This window comes from Delphinus delphis, chromosome 20, assembly GCF_949987515.2.
Source record: "Delphinus delphis chromosome 20, mDelDel1.2, whole genome shotgun sequence".
Taxonomy (NCBI): domain Eukaryota; kingdom Metazoa; phylum Chordata; class Mammalia; order Artiodactyla; family Delphinidae; genus Delphinus; species Delphinus delphis.
The window spans coordinates 11,139,014-11,158,202 of NC_082702.1; the positions used below are offsets into that span (position 1 = coordinate 11,139,014).

The 19,189-nt window shown below is 49.0% G+C and overlaps 1 protein-coding gene across 2 annotated transcripts; it reads right to left on the reverse strand.

Moving 5' to 3' along the window:
* Positions 1-1,508: 1,508 nt before the first annotated feature.
* Positions 1,509-15,715, reverse strand: LOC132415873 (uncharacterized). Of its 2 annotated transcripts, none has more exons than XM_059999014.1 (6): positions 15,658-15,715; positions 13,797-13,898; positions 13,371-13,517; positions 4,823-4,987; positions 4,419-4,565; positions 1,509-2,289 (listed from the first exon to the last, which is right to left on the reverse strand). In XM_059999014.1, the coding sequence occupies exons 1-6, from the start codon at positions 15,710-15,712 to the stop codon at positions 2,072-2,074; spliced, it is 834 nt and encodes a 277-aa protein (XP_059854997.1). In that variant the 5' UTR covers positions 15,713-15,715; the 3' UTR covers positions 1,509-2,071. The 2 variants fall into 2 exon arrangements, with proteins under 2 accessions (XP_059854997.1, XP_059854995.1); XM_059999012.1 differs by lacking the exons at positions 13,371-13,517; positions 13,797-13,898; positions 15,658-15,715 and adding exons at positions 6,900-7,031; positions 8,470-8,610; positions 10,514-10,655.
* Positions 15,716-19,189: the final 3,474 nt, after the last annotated feature.

A 19,189-nucleotide genomic window follows, 5' to 3' on the forward strand; every position in this document is an offset into this window, starting at 1 on the left:
CTCCAGGTCAGAGGGTAAAAAGAGCCTCCCCCGCCCCTGCTTGTAGCATTATCTATGGAACTGTGCCTGTGTGTGGTGCCTCCTCTGTGGCCCCAGCCCTTGCCACACAGCCCCCCACCCATGGTTCCAGCACAAGTTGCCCTGTAGTACAGTAGCAAGGGGCTCTTAGGTGTGCTAACACCACCTCCTCCCTTTGGTTTGCCTGGCGTTAGCGGTGGGACCTGCTACCTGCAGTTGCTCATCAGTGGAATACTCCCTATGGCAGATTGTATTTTTCCAAAAGTATTTCTGATCCTACATGCTCTTTTAGAGCCTTGTCACTCCTCACTCCCCATCAAGAGTGGAGTCCAGCTCCCCTTTCCTTGAGCCTGGATGAAGAGAATATGGCAGAAGTGATCCTGCCTGTCTTCATAGGCTAGGTCTCTCTCTCTCTCTCTCTCTCTCTCTCTCTCTCTCTCTCTCTCTCTCTCTCTCTCTCTCTCTCTCTCGACGCTCACCCCAGGGACTGACTCTTGATTAGGCAAAGTCATTCAGAATAATCTATCACCGTGCCAGGGGTTGGCCCATGGGACGTAAGAGATGTCTGCTAGGTGATGGGGTTTCTGACAAGACAAAGATGGGAACACACCTCTTCCAGCTTTGGATATGGTTGTAAGAGGGCTTGATGCTGGAGCTCTGGCCGTCATCGTGCAAACACCAACATGCTGAGGACGGCAGGACAGCAAAGTATGTTCTCAATGACTCCTTGGAACGGCTGAATTTATGACCCATGGGTATGTCCATCTCCATTCTTTCTGTTATGCTGTGTAATATTAGGTATTCCTTACTGCTCCTACCCCAAAGCCTTTGTGTTTGCCATTCCCTCCACCTGGAATGCCCCCCACTCACTCCTCAGACATCTGCACTGCCCTCTCCCTCAGCCCCTTCAGGTCATTACTCAGATGTCCCTCTTAACCCACCCTGCATAAAAGTGCACCCCTTTGGAAGTATCTCCACTTCTCTTCCCTGCACTGTTTTCTCCAGAGTACTCATTACTATCTGGAATATCATATGAGAGGTTTATGATCTCCCCCACGAAAACATAACCTTCCTGAAAGCAGGGGATTTTGTTTACTCTGTATCCCTGGTGTCTAGAATTATGTTGGATGCATAGTGTTGTGATCAATACATGCTTGTTAAATGAACGCGGAGTGAATTGCTTCAGTTCTCCTCCTTGGACTTTCTATTACTTTCAGCTGCAAGCAAATGTTCCTGGCATTCTGCCTCCTGTGGGTTCCTCGATGTTACCTCTCTGCTCAGTCCTTTGGGTCCAGTGCTTGCTCTAAAATGACGCTCACTCCAGACTGAGCATTTGATCTTATGCCCACTCTGGCCCCCAGACATTGTCCTCTGCAGGTCCCCTCAGGTCCCAGAATCCCCAGAGGTGAGAGTAGACCCCATCCAGGCCCCACTTGAGGCTGCAATGTCAGAAAAAGGAAACTCAAACTTCTCGGCATGGTGCAAGGCGATTCATTCAGATGTGTGCAGCTGGGAGACTGAGCCCAGACAGAAGAGGGCCCGTGGCGGGGGTGGAATGGGCTGCTCTAAAAGACTGGTGGGGGAGGTGGTATTTGGTCCTCAAGCCCCAGGTTGACTGCCCAGGACTTTGCTAGACCCTGAAGAGGGAGAGAGAAAGAGGAGTTGTTGCCCAATGTTCCTGAGAAGAGATACAGCCCTAGTCTGAGGGAGTAGCCTGGTGATGGGGACCCCCTAGTTTGAATAAGGATGCTTAGTCTTTGGGGCCCCCAATCTGAAGGAGAATGTGTAACCATGGTGGCTTCTCTTATCTGAGGAAGAAAAACAGCCTAGCCTGAGGGAAGAGGTACAGCCTTTGGGGTCCTGGCGTGAAGAAAGAGGACTAGCCTTGGGGAAGCTCTTAGCCTGAGGGAGGAGGCCCACCCCTGGTTTTTGACTTTCTCAGCAGGAGCTTCCAGGCCCCTAGAGATGCCCTAGCAGAGGGGAGCCAGGGCGCCATCTAGCGGGACAAGCAGGCGGGCTCCGGGGAGGGGGTCGGGGGTCCGGGTCGGATGGCTCAGGAGCGGGCCACGGTGCCCAGGGCGACCATCAGCACAGGCAGGGCAAGGCGGGGGCCAGGCGCTGCGCCCGAGTGGCACTCGGAGTCCAGGACGGCGCGTTGGGTAGTGCTGCAGACCGGCCAGCGCGCCAGCCGGTGGCCGGGGAGCGTCGGGAGCCCCCCGATCTGGCACAGGTCGCGGGTGCCGCAGCCGCGCACGCTCAGGTTCCGGCCGCCTGCGGAGACGCGGGTGGGGAGGGGGACGTGAGGATGAGCGCTGGCAGGTGTCCCCCTGCGCGCGCGCGCCTGGCACACGCACGCCACCACTGGCACCAGCCCTGCGTCGCTGTCCCCAGATCCCGGGGGTTCCTCCAATCTAGCAGATTGCCCTGAAACTCCCTCCAACCCCGCGGGGTCGCCTTCCTAAAAGACTTCGACACATGGAAAAGGGAACATGGGAGCCAGCCAACCTCGGAGGGAATGGCCGGCCCTCAAATCCATGTCCTTGGGGAAAACTCACCAAGAATGTTCTGATCCTTGATCTGGGGCTGGTCACGGCCGTCCCTTTCGTCATTCTTTATACCTTACACGTGTGTTACAGGTGTTCTTTTACTTGTGTTCAATATTAATAAAAACTATGACACCTGGAGGCCACTCAGCTTCACACATCCTTCCAACCGGTTTCCCAGCTATTTCCTATGCGTCCTCGGAGCCATCCATATACGATATAATATGATAGGATGGGATATATTTATATATAAATGTAAATATACCGATGTAACCGGTTCGTGGAGGACTTGATGGGAAATGCTAAAGTGAAATCGTGTTATTTTACCAACAGAAAAGCACCTCACCACAACTCTTGGTTATTTTCAGGTCCTTAAGTTTTAGCCATATGTGGAAATACTTATTGTCAAGTGGTAAGATATCTGTGTGTATTCAAAATAATATGGGGTCAAGGTGGAGATGAAACACGATCGGCCATGAGTGGATAATTCTCAGAATTGGGTGAAGGGTACCTGGGGCTTATTAAACTGTTCGCTCTTTTATTTATCTTTGAATTTTTCCATAATACAAAAGTTAAAAAGAAATGTAAGCCTCACAGCACTGTCTGTATTTGTCTGATCTTGACCTGGAGTATGCTGGAGTATGCTTCCTCCATAGAGCCATGTTTGTGAGTCATGGTCCCACACCCACTATCATGCACACCTACCACACGTGTACACACACACACACATCTCAGTCACAAACAGCTCCTGTGATGCCCCAGAGACCAGAACGTGCCCAGCCTCCCTGCCCACTGTCATATCACCCCTCCCCCAGAAACACACACACACACACCCATTGTGCACACAAACACAAGTTCCCCAGCACATCCGTTCCCTGGACAGTGATTGATTGAGGGTCTGTCCCGTCCACATAAGCCTTATACACACATAACAATGATGACCACTAACACTGAAAGTCATCAGTTCCAAGACTCACATTCACATCCCCCAACACACACACACACACACACACACACACATATTTTAACATTCCTGAATAGAGCTGTCTTCCTGTCTTCCTATCGGTAACATCTTAGATTTGCTGAAATGCCATACACAGTCCTAACTATGTTCAAGAATTAAACAGTTCAATGCAGTAGCCAGTAGCTGTATGTGTACCTGAGCAATTGTCGTGTGGCTGATTTGAACTGGAATGGGCTGTGAGGATAAAAGCCACACCAGGTTTCAAAGACTTAGCAGGCAAAAATGAATGTAAGATATCTCATTTACGAGGTCTTATATCATTTGCATGTTGCAATGGTAACTGTTGGGTATATTGGGTTAAGTAAAATATATTATTAAATTAATTTCACCTGTTACCTTTTACATAAGGCTAGTGGAAATTTTTAATTTACACATGTGAACATTGTATTTCTTTTGGACAGCACTCACCTAGAAGCTTCATGGATTACCTTATTTAATTTTCACAGCAGTCTTGGGGATAAGAGACTATAATTATCCCCTTTCTCAGATGGGGAAATTGAGGTACAGAGAAAGAAAGTCCCCTGCTCAAGGTCACCCGGCTCATAAGAGCGAGGATTTGAACCCAGGCAGCCTGGCCCCAGAGTCCTGCTTTATGCCCTCCACTCCATCACCTCTCTCATGAACTAATTTCATCCTCACAAAACCCTGTGAGGTGTTCTTCCAGCATTCCCATTTATCATAAGGGAAAACTGAGGCTCAAAGAGATGAAGTGGCTTGGGTCACACAGAGTCAATGAGGGAGATGGACCCCCAAACCCAGGCATGCCTGTGTCCAAAACCAGTGCACCCAGGCTCACTTGTGCACGCGTGCACACACACATACACACACCTTACCTTCTTCAGACACCAGGTTCATCTGGACACACTCTGTCTCCCCACTGGGACACTGCATGTAGAAGAAGTGGTTGCAGGGCCCTGAGTGGCCCCCAGGACATGTAGGACACAAGAACTTGCTCAAGGTGCCTGAGGCCGGCAGGGTGGCTATGTAGGGGAGAGTGACAGTCAGCCGGGAGGACTCTGAGGACCTCCCAGGGCCCTTCGTGCGCTCCTAGGCTCTACTACAAGGGAATGACATTAACGGGCTTTCCCACTGAACTGGGGTCAGGGCGCCTTAGGATAGCCTGGCTGGAGAATGGGTGTTGAGTGCACGCCCTCTTCAACGCAGGACAAACTCTCCTCCAAAGTCACCCCACCCCCTCCTTGGCCACCCATCTGACTGCTTTCTGGTGGCAGCGTACCGAGAGGAGGGGGCTCTTGGCAGTTGCCTTGGCAACAGGTGGTGTTGACCCGGAAGCCAAAACCAATGCCGTAGGTCAAGGCAAAGATGGAGTTGTCAGATGTGCAGTCCTTGGAGGCCACACAGGAACCATTTCTCCAGGAAACAGAGTTACTTGCACCTAAGACTGGAAGGATATGGAGGGCAGGCTCATGAGGAGAAGCAATTACCAGCCACCACCCAACGGAGGCCCCCAAATCCCTCTGGGTGCCACTGTTGGCATGCACTCTGTCTGAGATTCCCCCTCATGGACTTGATGTCATTGAGCATGAGACATATAGTCCTCCTGAGGACACAGTGGGGGGGAAGACAGAGACAAAGTGAGAGAGTAGCACTGACATATATACACTACCAAATGTAAAATAGCTAGCTAGTGGGAAGCAGCCGCATAGCACAGGGAGATCAGCTCGGTGCTTTGTGACCACCTAGAGGGGTGGGATAGGGAGGGTGGGAGGAGACACAAGAGGGAGGGGATATGGGGATATATGTGTACGTATAGCTGATTCACTTTGTTATACAGCAGCAACTAACACACCACTGTAAAGCAATTATATTCCAATAAAGATGTTTAAAAAAGAAAAAAAGATGCAGAGTCCCCTGCCTTCTCCCCTTAGGGTTTCAATGAACAAGGTGACTCTGTACCTGTTCATTGGCGATGAACAGGTACACCTGTTGGCAATGTCTCCCCGGCCTGTCCCTGAGTCTCACATAGGCTTAGCCAGAAACTTCTCTAGGACCCCAGAAACGCCCAGCACTTGGTCTGGTACATTATCCTTACTATTCCTAATTATATTGCTGGAATTCCTAACTCAGCTATTCATGTGCATCTTGGAATTCATCCCAGAGAAGAGCTGGTTTCTAATTTAATCCCTCTTCCCATTTACAGAAGAGTCCAGTTTTTCCCTTTATGATGCAGATCGACAGGGAACTTTGGGGGCTCCCTGCCCAGAATGTTGCAGTAGATGCCAAGATGGCTACAACTGTTTCTCCCATGCCACATGCTTTTTCGCAACATGACTTTTTACCACTCCCCCATCAAGAGGTGGAATCAATTTCTTCACCTCTTAAATCTGAACTGGCCTTGTGACTATTGTGATCAATAGACTGTGGCAGAAGTGACAGCGTGCCAGTTCTGGGCTTATCTCTTAAGAAGCCAGTGGTTTCCACTTTTCCCTGCTCAGAAGCCAGCCGCCATACTGTAAGGAAGCTCAACTAGGCTACAGACTATGAGAGACCACATGGAGAGAGGCCTCGGAAGGTGAGAGGCTGTATTGAACATTGCAGCCTCAGTTGAGTTCCCAGCTGAGTGCAGCCACACCCCTTGGACCTCAGCCTTCACCCCTGGAACAGAAGAACAGCCCAGCTGAGCCTGGTCAACCCACTGAGTGGTGAGAAATAATAAATCATTGTTTTGGGTTTGGGTTTTGGTTTTTTTGGCCTTGCCGTGTGGCTTGTGGGCTCTTAGTTCCCCAACCGGGGATTGAACCCAGGTCATGGCAGTGAAAGCGCTGAGTCCTAACCCCTGGACTGCCAGGGAATTCCCAAAATCATCGCTGTTTTAAGTCACAAAGTTTTTTTTATCACTGTAGTAAAAAAATACATAATATAACATTTACTTTCTTAACCACTTTTAAGTGTACAGTTCAGTACTGTTAACAGTATTCACATTGTGGTATGCTAGATCTCTAGAAATTTTTCATTTTGCAAAACTGAAACTACCACCATTCTACTTTCTTTTTGCATGATTCTGGCTACTGTAGCTACCTCCTGTAAATGGAATTATACACTATTTGTCCTTTGTGCCTGGTTAAACCTCTACATCTTGAGCTGCTTGGCTACTCAGGAATAACTATGACAAACGTGACATCGGATTTTAAGCTCACGTCCTCCACTGCCACCAGCTTCTGTCCTCCATGGCCAGAAAAGGGCTACCACGGCTGGAGTCAAGGCAGCAAACACAGGAGGGCAAGGAGAGGTCTTGGGTGTCTCAGGTCCCATTTCTTCCTCTCCTGCCCAATCCTGTCCACAGGGGCACCCACCTGTGATGCCCGCTATCTGAAGGCAGTAGTTCCTATCTTCCGTGCAGGGGAGAGGATTGCAATGGTGGAGGTCTGAGCAGGTGAAACAGACGGTGACCTTAGCCTTGGTATGGGTCACAGGTACATGGGGACCTGGGGAGAGAGGAAGATGAACTGGCTGGAGGACAACATGTGTGTGTGTGTGTGTGTGTGTGTGTGTGTGTGTGTGTACATTTCTGGGCACACAGCTATATGCCTGTGACCGTGCTGCATGGATGTACTGCTGCGATGATGCAGTTTGCGTGTACGAGCATGCAGGTCTGTTTCTCTGTGTGCACATGTGGTCACGTGGTTGTGCATGTATACGTGTGGAATTGTCTGAGGAGGGCTGGGGATGTTTGTGTGTCTGCTTCCATGGGCCCCTGTGTGTATAGGTATCTATGTGCATGTCTGTGTTTACGCGTATATGTGGCAGGCTTGTTTGGGGGGGTCCGTGTTTCCAGCAAGGTTTGGGGTGCTTGGATATATATGTTGGCGCACAGACATGGATGTTAGTAAAGTGTTTCAGTATGTCTGTGTATATTTTGTACTTTTGTATGTTTGTGTGTTTGTACCTGTCTCTTTCCCTGTCCACGTGTCTGGATCTGACAACCGATGTGTCCCTGCACAGATATGTGATATGCCCGCAGGGACTGTATACACGAAAATTCCAAGTCCCATCTTCCAGTGGTTAGTAATCCTATTTTGCCCTTTTTCCCTTTCCACGTCGTAAATTTTAGCTCCCAAGTCTTCCTTTTTTTTTTTTCTTCATCGTGATCATTCATTTAATCCTCTGCTTAGTTTTGAAAAGTAAACCGCCTAGCAGCTGGTAATCCGAGAAAGTGAAGGTGAGAATGTTCCTGCTTTGCCTGCAGATTCAGCAAACAGATCCCCTTCATCACAGAACTTGTCCTTGCTGTGCGGGTTTCTAACAAGAGCATCTTCTACATCCCCGGAGCTGAGGGGATACTGCTGTATCCACGTTTGAAAATTTTCTCTGCTGGTCTGAAATGGCTGTAATTCTGGTCAGTTGTCTCACTTAAAAAGCTGTTGCCCTGGTAAATACTATCTCAATTAACATCTCTCTTTTCTGGAAGATGAAAATTATTGTCAATGTTCTTTGTTAAGCTGAAAGAAGACTATTGGCAAATCTGGCTTCTTTCACAAGCAAGGAAGTGAAGAAAAGGGAAAGACAGCCAGATTTCTTATCTAAATCGAGTCTAGATGTCTAATCTCACTTACACAACAGGATGTTCGTGTTTTGAAGTACATGCTCTTCTGTAGGTGTGTTTTGGGTGCTGGGATGTAAATGTAGATGTCTGTGGAGGTGTGGATATATGCCAATGGGATTTTCTGCTTCCAGGTGTCAAGTGGTATGAGTCTGTACGTGTGTGTGTGTGCGCGCGTGCACGTGCATATGGGTAATTGCACTCCCTGGGAGCATGATGGTAGTGGGAGGGGATACCCTGGGAACACATAGGATTGGGAAGGGCATTTGGGATCCAGAGAGGGCAGAAAGGGTAGGGTCTCAGGAAGTCAGGGTTCAAAGCACCTGGGTGGGTGGTAGGAGCCACGTAATTGCATTCAGGCTTGGCGGTGAGATGAAATCCAGACGCTTCCGGGCCCAGGGTGGTGTTCGCTTGCAGGTGGCAGACCTCCGGTGTAGCACAGCCCTTCAGGATTTGGGGGCCCCCTGCAGACACAGGGGGAAGCTTGAGGGGGGAGACTCAGAGCTTGAGCCTTCCCAACTTGATGTCTGTCTTTCTCTGTCTGAAAGTTCCCAGCTCACTTGATCGTTCTGTAGGATTCATTTTCACATCTATCTGGTCATTTCTTACAACCGCTTGTTGCCTGCTCAGTTGGAGGATTCTAACTTCATTCCTTCATGTATGTCACATATAGCTGTGCTATGTTCTGTAGCTGCTCATGACAATAGCTGAGTTCCTCGTGGACCTCTATCTGTTGTTTGTGGCTTCTGCTATCGCTCTTGGTGGCTTGTTTCCTTACGCATGTCATGGTCTCCGGATTGTCAGCTCCCATTTGGTTGATGTCAATCTGCGGGAGTCCTGGGGGCTTTTCCCTGGAGACGATTTGCCTTTGCTTATACTGAGAGCCAGGAGGTGCTACCAACTTGGGATCATTTCAGCCTCCTTCCACGGTCCCTGGCTTATGTGGGGATTAAAGAGTCAGCTACCCAACCGTGCTGTGGACCCAAGACCTAGTCACTTAAACCAGACTGTTATCAGCATTCGCTCTTACTGCGCCTTTCATTTTCATTCACTGATCTCCTTCCTGATTTCTGCTCACATATTAGTTTAATTTGGGAAGCCGTGGAAATTTCCCTAACTTCCCATAAGCCCCCAAAATCATGGAAAAACATTTTTGACAGCAGCTAGTTCATCTGTAAACGGTACCAAGGGGGATGGGTGGTGGGAGCAATCCGTCCTGGAAGCAGGCTATAAGAGGGTGTATTGTCTGCAGAGCAGTTAAAAACAGTAATAAAATGAACTGAAAGTCAATCTGCTTTTTATTATCAACATATACCCGCATTTCTAAACACTGGTGGTGATAAAATACCTCTCTCCACTGGAGTGGACCACTCCTCCCATTCTTGTTCCTCCCACCTCCACCTTTCCAGCATGCCACTGTTTGTAGAAGAAAGACCCTTCCGAGAATCTAGTCTGCCAGGCTAGACTACCAGGAACAGAAGCCCAGGCCATTTCTCTCTTTCACTTTGCTGCCTTCATAGTTAGTCTGTTCTCTGATCAGTTTGGTTCTATGCTAAGACTTTTGTTCAAAAAGCCTCTGCTCTAACCATTTGCAAGCAATAGTGATGATTTAAAAATACATCTGCAAATTCTTTAAGACCAAAAGGTGAGGGTCTATACCTCCTCTCCATGAAATCAGATGGACTTTTGTGACCATTTCAACCAATAAAGCGTGACAGAAGTGACAAGGTGTGATTTCCAAGGCTAGGTCATAAAAGACCATGCAGCTGCCCCCTTGTTTGTTGGAATACTTGCTCTTGAATTCTTCAGCTGCCATGTAAAGATGGTGGCAACCATGATGTGAGGAAGCCCAGGTTGACCGACAAGGCGAAATCACACAGAGAAGCTTGGAGATTACATGGAGAGAGAAGGGGGCCAACTAGCCCAAGCTGCTGCCTTGTTTCTGTATTATTCAGTGTATTGGAGTCTCCGCCACCATACAAAAAGCCCCAAGGCAGCCGTGCTGTGAGGAAGCCCAATCTAACCAATGTGGAGAGAACACGTGGAAAAGCCTGGATTCTACATGTATGAGATGCTCATCTAGCCCCTAGTTGCCCTCAGCCCTGCAGTTCTAGCTCCAGCAACCCTCTGACTGTAACTATATGAGAGACCCAGAACTGTCCAGCTGAACTTTTCCTGAATTCCCAGCCTAGAGAAACTGTAAGAGTTCGTAAAATGATTGTTGTAGTTTTAAGCCACTACAGGTGAGAGTGATTTGTTAAGTAGCAAGAGGTAACCAGAACACACATGCAAATAAACCTCAACACTGATTTGTGCAGGTGGGAGGGAGGCCAGCCATGCAACTGACCTCCTGAAGGGAACCCTTACCTCCACGCCATGTCCCATTGAGAGTGAAACACACAGTCTCGTTCCCGGTGCAGTTCATGACCGGAAGGGAGTCACATGGGGCCAACTTATTCCCAGAAGAGTAGGAACACTTCACCCCGTTGGGCTGAGCTTCGGGTCTCGCTTCTGGAGGGAGCGGTCGTGGTGAGGGTAGGATGGGGCTGAGGGAGACCCCCCTCTCAGCCCTCTTTTCCCCCTCCAGCCCTCTGTTCTTGCTGTTTCCACTCACAACAACCCAGAGCAGGACTTCCCTGGTGGCGCAGTGGTTCAGAATCCGCCTGCCACGCAGGGCACGTGGGTTCGATCCCTGGTCCAGGAAGATCCCACATGCCGCGGAGCAACTAAGCCCGTGCGCCACAACTACTGAGCCTGTGCTCTAGAGCCTGAAAGCCACAGCTACTGAGCCTACAAGCCGCAACTGCTGAAGCCCGCGCACCTAGAGCTCGTGCACCGCAACAAGGGAAGCCACCACAATGAGAAGCCCACGCACTGGAACAAAGAGTAGCCCCCGCTCACCGCAACTAGAGAAAGCCCGCGCACAGCAATGAAGACCCAACGCAGCCAAAAATTTTTAAAAAAAACAAAAATAAAAAAACCCAGAGCATTTTCCTCCAAAGTGGGACCAGCCCGGTCTCAGACACCCTTCTGGCCCTTGAAGATTTATTCCGAGGAGCAGAGTGAACAGAGCCAAAGGTGGAGCTGGCCCCACTCTGTTCATTTTTCCTGCACAAACCTTCAGGCTGAATCCCAAGGCTTCTTGCATTCATTCCACAAACATTTCTTGAGCACCTACTGTGTGCCAGGCCCTGTTTTCAGGACACAGCACTGACCGCACAGACAGAAGGTCCCCCTCAAAGACCCCAAGTTCCAAATGTGACGAAAAGGTGATCCTGTTATTTTAGGTTTTAAGATATTTTGGTGTTCTACAAAAGAGTGGTACTCCACTACCTGATTAGTTTTCAGAGTTTTCTTAGAGATCTGAAACATTTATGAGGAAGCCATTTAAGCATGTTTTTCCTGAGTCAAAACTAAGCCATATGGGCTTCCCTGGTGGTGCTGTGGTTGAGAGTCCGCCTGCCGATGCAGGGGACACGGGTTCGTGCCCCGGTCCGGGAAGATCCCCCATGCCGCGGAGCGGCTGGGCCCGTGAGCCATGGCCGCTGAGCCTGCGCGCCCGGAGCCTGTGCTCCGCAACGGGAGAGGCCACAACAGTGAGGGGCCCCCGCACCGCAAAAAAAAAAAAAAAAGGAAAAAAACAAACAAACCAAAAAACCCCCAGAACTAAGGCACATATCGTTTTAACATGGGTTTATAATGAAACATTGACAGATATAGAAAAGTAGAGAACTGTGCTGATTAATATGTGGCTGCTGTCTACACATGGCTATTAAGTAGTTAAACTGTGGCTGGTTCCCTTGGGGATGCGTCGTGAGTATAAACACACTCTAGATTTCAGAGGCTTAGTTTGGGGAAAGAAAGTAAAATATCTCATTAATAATTTTATATTGATTATCTCCATATTGAAGTAATAGTTTAGATATGGTACCTTAAATAAGGTCGATTCTTAATTTCGCCGGTTTCTTTGTGCTTTTGAATGTGGCTACTAGAAAGGCTTTCATCCCCTAATATGGCTCACATTGTATTTCTACAGACAGCACTGCTCTCAGCATCTACCAAGAGACAATTACTCTAGTACACCTGAAACTAACACAATACTGTAAATCAACTATAGTCCAATATAAAATAAAAAGTTAATACAAATTTAAAACTTCCTGGTAAATTGGTCTTGTTGATAGGAAGTGTCCTTGTTTATTTCTAGTAACACTTCTGCTTTCAAGCCTACTGTATCTGTTATTTTAAAATTTCCTTTTGGTTTATATTTGCACAGTCTATCTTTTCCAACTTTTTTACTTTCAACCTTTTTGTACCATTATGTTTTGTTTTTTTAATAAATTTTTAAAAATTAAGACAAAAACATCATGCTAAGAATTTTTCATACTAAAAAAAAATTTAAAACAGAACAAAAAATAAAATAAAAATGATCAGTAGAAGAATCTGAAAAAGAATGCATATACATATACATTTATTTTAAAATAAAAAAAATTAATAATAATAAAAGAGTATTCCGAGGTAGTCCCTTCAACCTTTCTTTACACATAGGAGTTTTGTTTGATGCAGTTATGCTCATAATTGGCATTTTATATGCTGAAAAGCATGCCCACCTCTCAGCTTGGACTTGGCTATTTTATTTGGTTGACGTGCACAGTTTAGGAGGACGGAAATCCCACGTGTCTGGAAGGATGGCTAGTAGCCCTGAATGTGGAGCTGTCTCAAGTCTCCCCACCGCTAGACCTGCCAAATACAAAATTCCTTCTCTGGAAAAAATAACCAGGCAACCGAAAGTGATCTTTATCACCACTCAGAGACAGGTCTGGAGTGAGCCAGCAAGGAGATGTTCATTGTCAAGGTCGAACAAGTGCAAAGTCAGCACCTGAAAATGAGCACCTCCCCTTACCCTAGACCAGAGCCCATCACCACCCATGACATTTCTCGTTCTGCTTGACTATCCTTCGGGGCAGCCCCTCTCCTAAGGAGAAATAAGAGTCTGGGGCTTCTCTCCAGCCCCACCGCCAATAACTGGATAAGCACAGCTACAATTTATAGAGTGCCTACTATATGCCAGCCCTGTGCTGGACGCACCCCCTGCCAAAGTTATTTCACACCCATTTTCCAGATGAGAAAACTGAGGTTCTTCCTGTCCCAGGCAGAGCCGGAAACCAAGGCCAAGTTCCCATGTCACCCCACCCGGGTGTGTGACCCCCAGGTCCCGCTGACCAACCTTGTCGGGTAAACCCGCTACAGCTGTTTTCACAACAGGCTGTGCTGATCCAGAGACTCAAGTCAGGGCTGTAGGTCAGGGAGTAAACATCTCTTCGGCATTCCCCAGGGGCCACGCAGGACCCATTCTTGACGAGAGTCCCACTTGCTGGCGACAGAAGTTGAGGAGGGGAAGTTAGAGACCACCCCCAAGCCCTCCCAGACCTCTGCCCCTCTGCAGCAATGCCCAGAGGTCAATCTGGGGCCTCAGCTGGTGTTGAGAGCACCCCATCCCCCAACCCCCTGCGGCAGTGAGCTGAGCTACCGGGCAAAGTTTGGAACCTTCAGTCCCAGGACGGCAGGTCCAGGCCTCTCCCCTCTGACCCCTGCCCACCCACTTTGGGTACTTTGTCCATCCTCCCTGCCCACCCCCTGGCCGATCCCCCACCCAGCTGCAACTGGCTTAACAAGCAGGAGTTCCGCGCTGGAGGACAGGTTATCTCCGTGCAGTTTCCTGGTAGAGAGCAGACTGGACATGTCTTGGAGGTCCCTGTGGAGAGAGAGGGGTGATCAGAACTTGTGATTTGAGAAGGAAAAAAAGGGGAACAAACACACACACTCTCACGCACAATTCAAGAACAGAACCAAGGGGGAATATTCCCTGGTGGTCCTGTGGTTAGGATTCGGCCCATTCACTGCCAAGGGCCTGGGTTCAATCCCTGGCTGGGGAACTAAGATCCCGCAAGCCGCTTGGCACGGCCAAAAAAGGATAATAATAAAAATAAAGAATAGAACTAAGGGCTGGGGGTGGGAGGACTGTTGGGAGAAGATCCAGGAACATTTTCCTGGTGCTGAGTAAATGGCATTCCAGGTGCGCGGAACAGTGTGGGCAAACCTTGGGAGCCGGAATCGCAGCACCTCCAAGCTGGGGCTGAGGAGGGTCTCCGTGTAATCTATCAGTTCTCACCGTGGAACTCTTTCTCGCAACGTTTCCCCCCTCCAAGTCCAGAAGTGAACAGTTAAGAGTGTCATTTCCCTTCATCATTTCTCTTTATCAGCTGGGCTGAGGACAATGTCTAGTGAGTCTTCATCTTAACCCCCAAGAAGCCCCTGAGGCTCTTCCAAGAAACCTCAAGGCTCTAAGACACAGAGTCTGAAAAGTTCTGACCTTGACTCATACCTTCCTCTTACAGATGAGGAAAGTGAAGCCGGGGAGGTGGGGGGGCGGTACTTAGAGTCTCACGCAGCAAGGTCCCGGCTAGGTTTTGACCACTTAATTCCCAGCCAAAGCGGGTAGAATTAGAACCAGGGGGGAGATAGGCAGACGAGGTAAAGGAATAATAATAAGTTATGAATAATAACTCACCTTCAGGCAGGGCCACTTATGACCTGACACTGTTCTAAGCCCTTAAAAACTCCTCAAACAAAAGAATTTTTTTTTTAAGTTGAGGATTATGTTTTATTTCAGGCATTCCTGAGGCCTTAAGCCTGGGATACACCCTCTCAGATAGTTCTGAGGGACTGTTCCAAAAAGGTAGGGGAGGAGCCAGGGTATATAGGAGTTTCTGCAAAGACAAACAAAAACCCCACAGGTAGTCGAATATCAAAAGACTACTGCTAATTAAAGAAAACCCAGGGACTTCCCTGGTGGCGTAGTGCTTAAGAATCTGCCTGCCAATGCAGGAGACACGGGTTCGAGCCCTGGTCTAGGAAGATCCCACATGCTGTGGAGCAACTAAGCCCGTGCACCACAACTACTGAACCACCCTCTAGAGCCTGCAAGCCACAAGTACTGGGCCCACGTGCCACAACTACTGAAGCCCACGCACCTAGAGCCCGTGCTCCGCAACGAAGAGTAGCCCCAGCTTGCCGCAACTAGAGAAAGCCCGCGCTCAGCAACGAAGACCCAATGCAGCCAAAAATAAATAAATTTATTAACCCCCCCCAAAACCCAGACATCTCAAGTTAATGAATTTAACGCTTTTCTATCTCTTCAAACATAGTAATTCAGTGAATGCCCCCAAGAGCCCCCTGAGGCAGAGTCATTATCACCCTCATTTCACAGATGGGGAAACTGAGGCACAGAGAGGTTAAGTGGCTTGCTCAAGGTCACACAGCTAAGAAATGGCAGAGCCAGGATTTGAACCCAGGTAGCCTGGCTCCAGAACTACGTTCTCAAACACTCCCTGCAGCTGCTTCCATTAGACAAAAAGCCAATATATAAGAAGCTGGCACTCAGACTCTCACCACCCATGTGGCCTTGGGGCCCACCCTCTCCCTCTCTGAGGGACCACACACAATGTACCTACCTTGTGAGGCTGCCAGTGCTCCCAGGAGCGCCAGAGAAGAGAGAAGCCAGAGCATGATCCAGGCCAGAGAGGAGCAAGCAAAACCCAGGTGCCCTGCCCTTTTATTCAAGGGCATTGGCTAGGGTGGCAGCCCTGGAAGAGGGAGAGCAAATAGGCTGGGGAGATAGCAGGCCCACCCACCATCCTGGCCACTGGGAGTGGGGGAAAGGGCTTAGGGAATGTGGAGATGGGGAAACTGAGTCCTGAGGGGCATGTAGGACAAGCTGGAGGCTACTCAGCGAAGCCAAAGAAGAACGATGGCATGTTGTTGTCAGTATTATTATTATTATTATTACTAATAGGTTTGCTGGTCATTCCATAGAGATGTTAACTCACTAGATCCTTACAATAATCCTACAGGCTATCACCATTAACCCCAGGAGGCATATTCAAAATAGTTGAGCATCAGTCAGTATAGGCCTGGCTATGCAGCAGTAACAATTCGGCCCCATTACTAGAGCAATGTCCTGGTGCCCTCCACTGACCTGGTGTTTCCCTTTTAGTTAGTAGAACCTGGGGATGTCTGGGAGGACCCAGACATGCCATAGGTTAGGGGGCAACCAGGGTCTTGGGGGAGCGGATTTTTACCAACCAAATCTGGAGGTATCTCAATATTTTTACAACTGGTACAGTTGAAATCAGCCCTGAGTTTCCGCATCTAACAGAGAAGGAAACTAAGGCTCGGAGTAGTCCAGGGCCTTGTCCAAGGCCACAAAGTGAGGACATTGGCACAATCAGGATTTGAACGCAGGCCCCACTGAATTGACATTGGGTTTCACCAAGAGGGGAGAGGGAAGACAGCTCTCTTCCTCTGGATGAGGCCTGCATTGCTCTCTTGCCCCGCCTCTGCTGGGCAGCCTTGATTTGCACATCTGTTCAATGGGAATAAGGTCCATCTCAACCACCCACGAAGGGCCTTCCAGCCCGATGCTTGGAATGTCTCTTTACAAGCTTTGAGTCCCCACCGGCCTCTCCTTTGTAGAGTAACCCTGGGGCTATCCCCTGCCTTGATTGAGGCCTTGTGTTGAACACTGAGATCCTTTTCTTTCAATTCTGGATTTTTTTTTTTTTAATTTTTGGCTGTGTTGGGTCTTCATTGTTGCACGCGGGCTTTCTCTAGTTGCGGCAAGTAGGGGCTACTCTTCGTTGTGGTGCGCGGGCTTCTCATTGCAGTGGCTTCTCTTGTTGCAGAGCAGGGGCTCTAGGTGCACAGGCTTCAGTAGCTGCAGCACATGGGCTCAGTAGTTGCGGCGCATGGGCTTAGTTGCTCCACGGCATGTGGGATCTTCCCGGACCAGGGCTCGAACCCATGTCTCCTGCATTGGCAGGCGGATTCTTAACCACTGCGCCACCAGGGAAGTCCCAAGCCCTATGATTTTAAATCAGAATTGTTAATCCTCAATGGACAGTTCCATTCTTCTGCAAACTCAGGCTCTGACCTCAGAGGTTACGTCAGGGATCCCTGCCCCACCCGCAGGATCCATATTAAATCTTAGGAGACCACAGCTTGGCTAGCACTTCCCAGGAAGGAAACACGTTAGGTCATCAGGCCTCCACCAGTCCCTAAGCAGATAAGATGAGTGATATGTCACTGCCCTGGTGACATTAACTGGCATCAAGCCAGGGCGTTCAGTAACCACTCCGTAAATGTCGGCTACTCGACGGTTGAGGTGACTCACACTAGTGATGTTCAGGCTGCAAGGAAACCTCACACCTATGCAGAGGCGGATGAGCACCGCGGAACCAGAAGGCCTGGGTTCAAGTTCCAGTTCTGTTGCTTCAGGCTGGGTGGTCTTGGACCTTTCACCCCCCTGAGTCTCAGTTTCCTCATTTGTCAAAGAGGGCAAATGGGAAGACCTACATCCCAGGGCTGCTGTGAGGATAAAATGAACTGATGCATCGGAGAAGAGCACTGAGAACAATAGATGCTCTGTATCACCATCATCACCTTATCGTCATCTCATCATCATCCTCTCATCGTCATTACCTCATCATTCTCATCGTCGTCATCTTCATTGTCTCATCATCATCATTTCCTCATCATTCTCATCATCATCATCTTCATTGTCTCATCATCATCATCTCATCATCATCCTCTCATCGTCATGACCTCATCATTCTCATCGTCATCATCTTCATTGTCTCATCATCATCATCATCATCCTCATCCTCTCATCGTCATGACCTCATCATTCTCATCGTCATCATCTTCATTGTCTCATCATCATCATCTCATCATCATCCTCTCATCGTCATTACCTCATCATTCTCATCATCATCATCATCATCATTTAGCTGCGGGTATGGCAAGGCTGGGATGGGCCTACCCCCTTGGCTGAGACAAGAGAGCCCAACTGAGAGAAACGACCAATCCAAGGTCACTCCGCAGGACTGTCAGGCTTCCCAGACTCTGGGGAAGGGCCCTCAATCAGGGCGTACAGTCAAGGAGCTCTCTCTGGAAGGTGCCAGTCCTAAGGGGGAAAAACAGGAGGCTGGGGGTGGCTCTTCCCGACGGGGTGCTGTAGCAGGGACAAGTTTGCGGAGGAGACCCACCTCCTTCCCAGGTGGGTCTTGAGCCCCTTGGTCCAGGAGCAGTGGGCAGAAGGGAGAACAGTCCCCAGGGAGCCTGGAGTCCAGGAGGAGGGAGCGGCTCCTGGGGCTTCGTGACTAGCAGCTGCTCTCGTCAAAGGTTAACTGATAACTCAGGCTGGGTAAACAGGCCATGAGCTGCACAAACATGAGGCTTTCAGGGTAAAGAGTGTGAAGGGCAGGGAGGCAGGGGTGGACGTTTCCCTGCCCTTAATTTGAAACCTGGAGGTGAGGGGACATCAGAGCAGTTCGCTAATGCATGTCCAAGCAAATATGGGCATATGCATACCCCCCTTTTATGTACAAACAACAGGATATGATACACACTGTTCTGCCCCTAGATTTTTCCACCTGACAATCATGTAACCTGAATTACATAGTTCCCTCCTTCTTTTTTCCATTGGATAATTGTACCTCTTGTACAATTTGGTGTGTTCCCATCACTCGGTATTGCAAACGATGCTGCCGTGAAAGAAGAACATAGATGCTGAGTTCCCAGAAGTGGTTAAGTGGTTTTACAACATCAAAAAAGTTTTCTACATTTGTAATTTTGAGAGCAATTGCAAAATGACCATCCATGGGGTTGTACCAATGTACACTCCCACCAGCAGTGGGGGAGTGTCCGTTTCCCCACAGACTGGCCAATTCTGTGTATCATCCAACTGTTTTATTTTTGCCAATCCGTAGGTGAAGGCATGTGGTAGGACACTGGTGGCCATCAATTCTGTGCGGCTCCTTCCATCAAGAGGCAGTCCTTGCTTCCCTGGTGGAGTGGTTACGACTCCATGCTTCCACTGCAGAGGGCGCGAGTTCGATCCCTGGTTGGGGAACTAAGATCCCGCATACCACGCAGGGTGGTGTGGCCAAAAAAATATAAAAAGAGAGAGAGAGATGGAGTCTATTT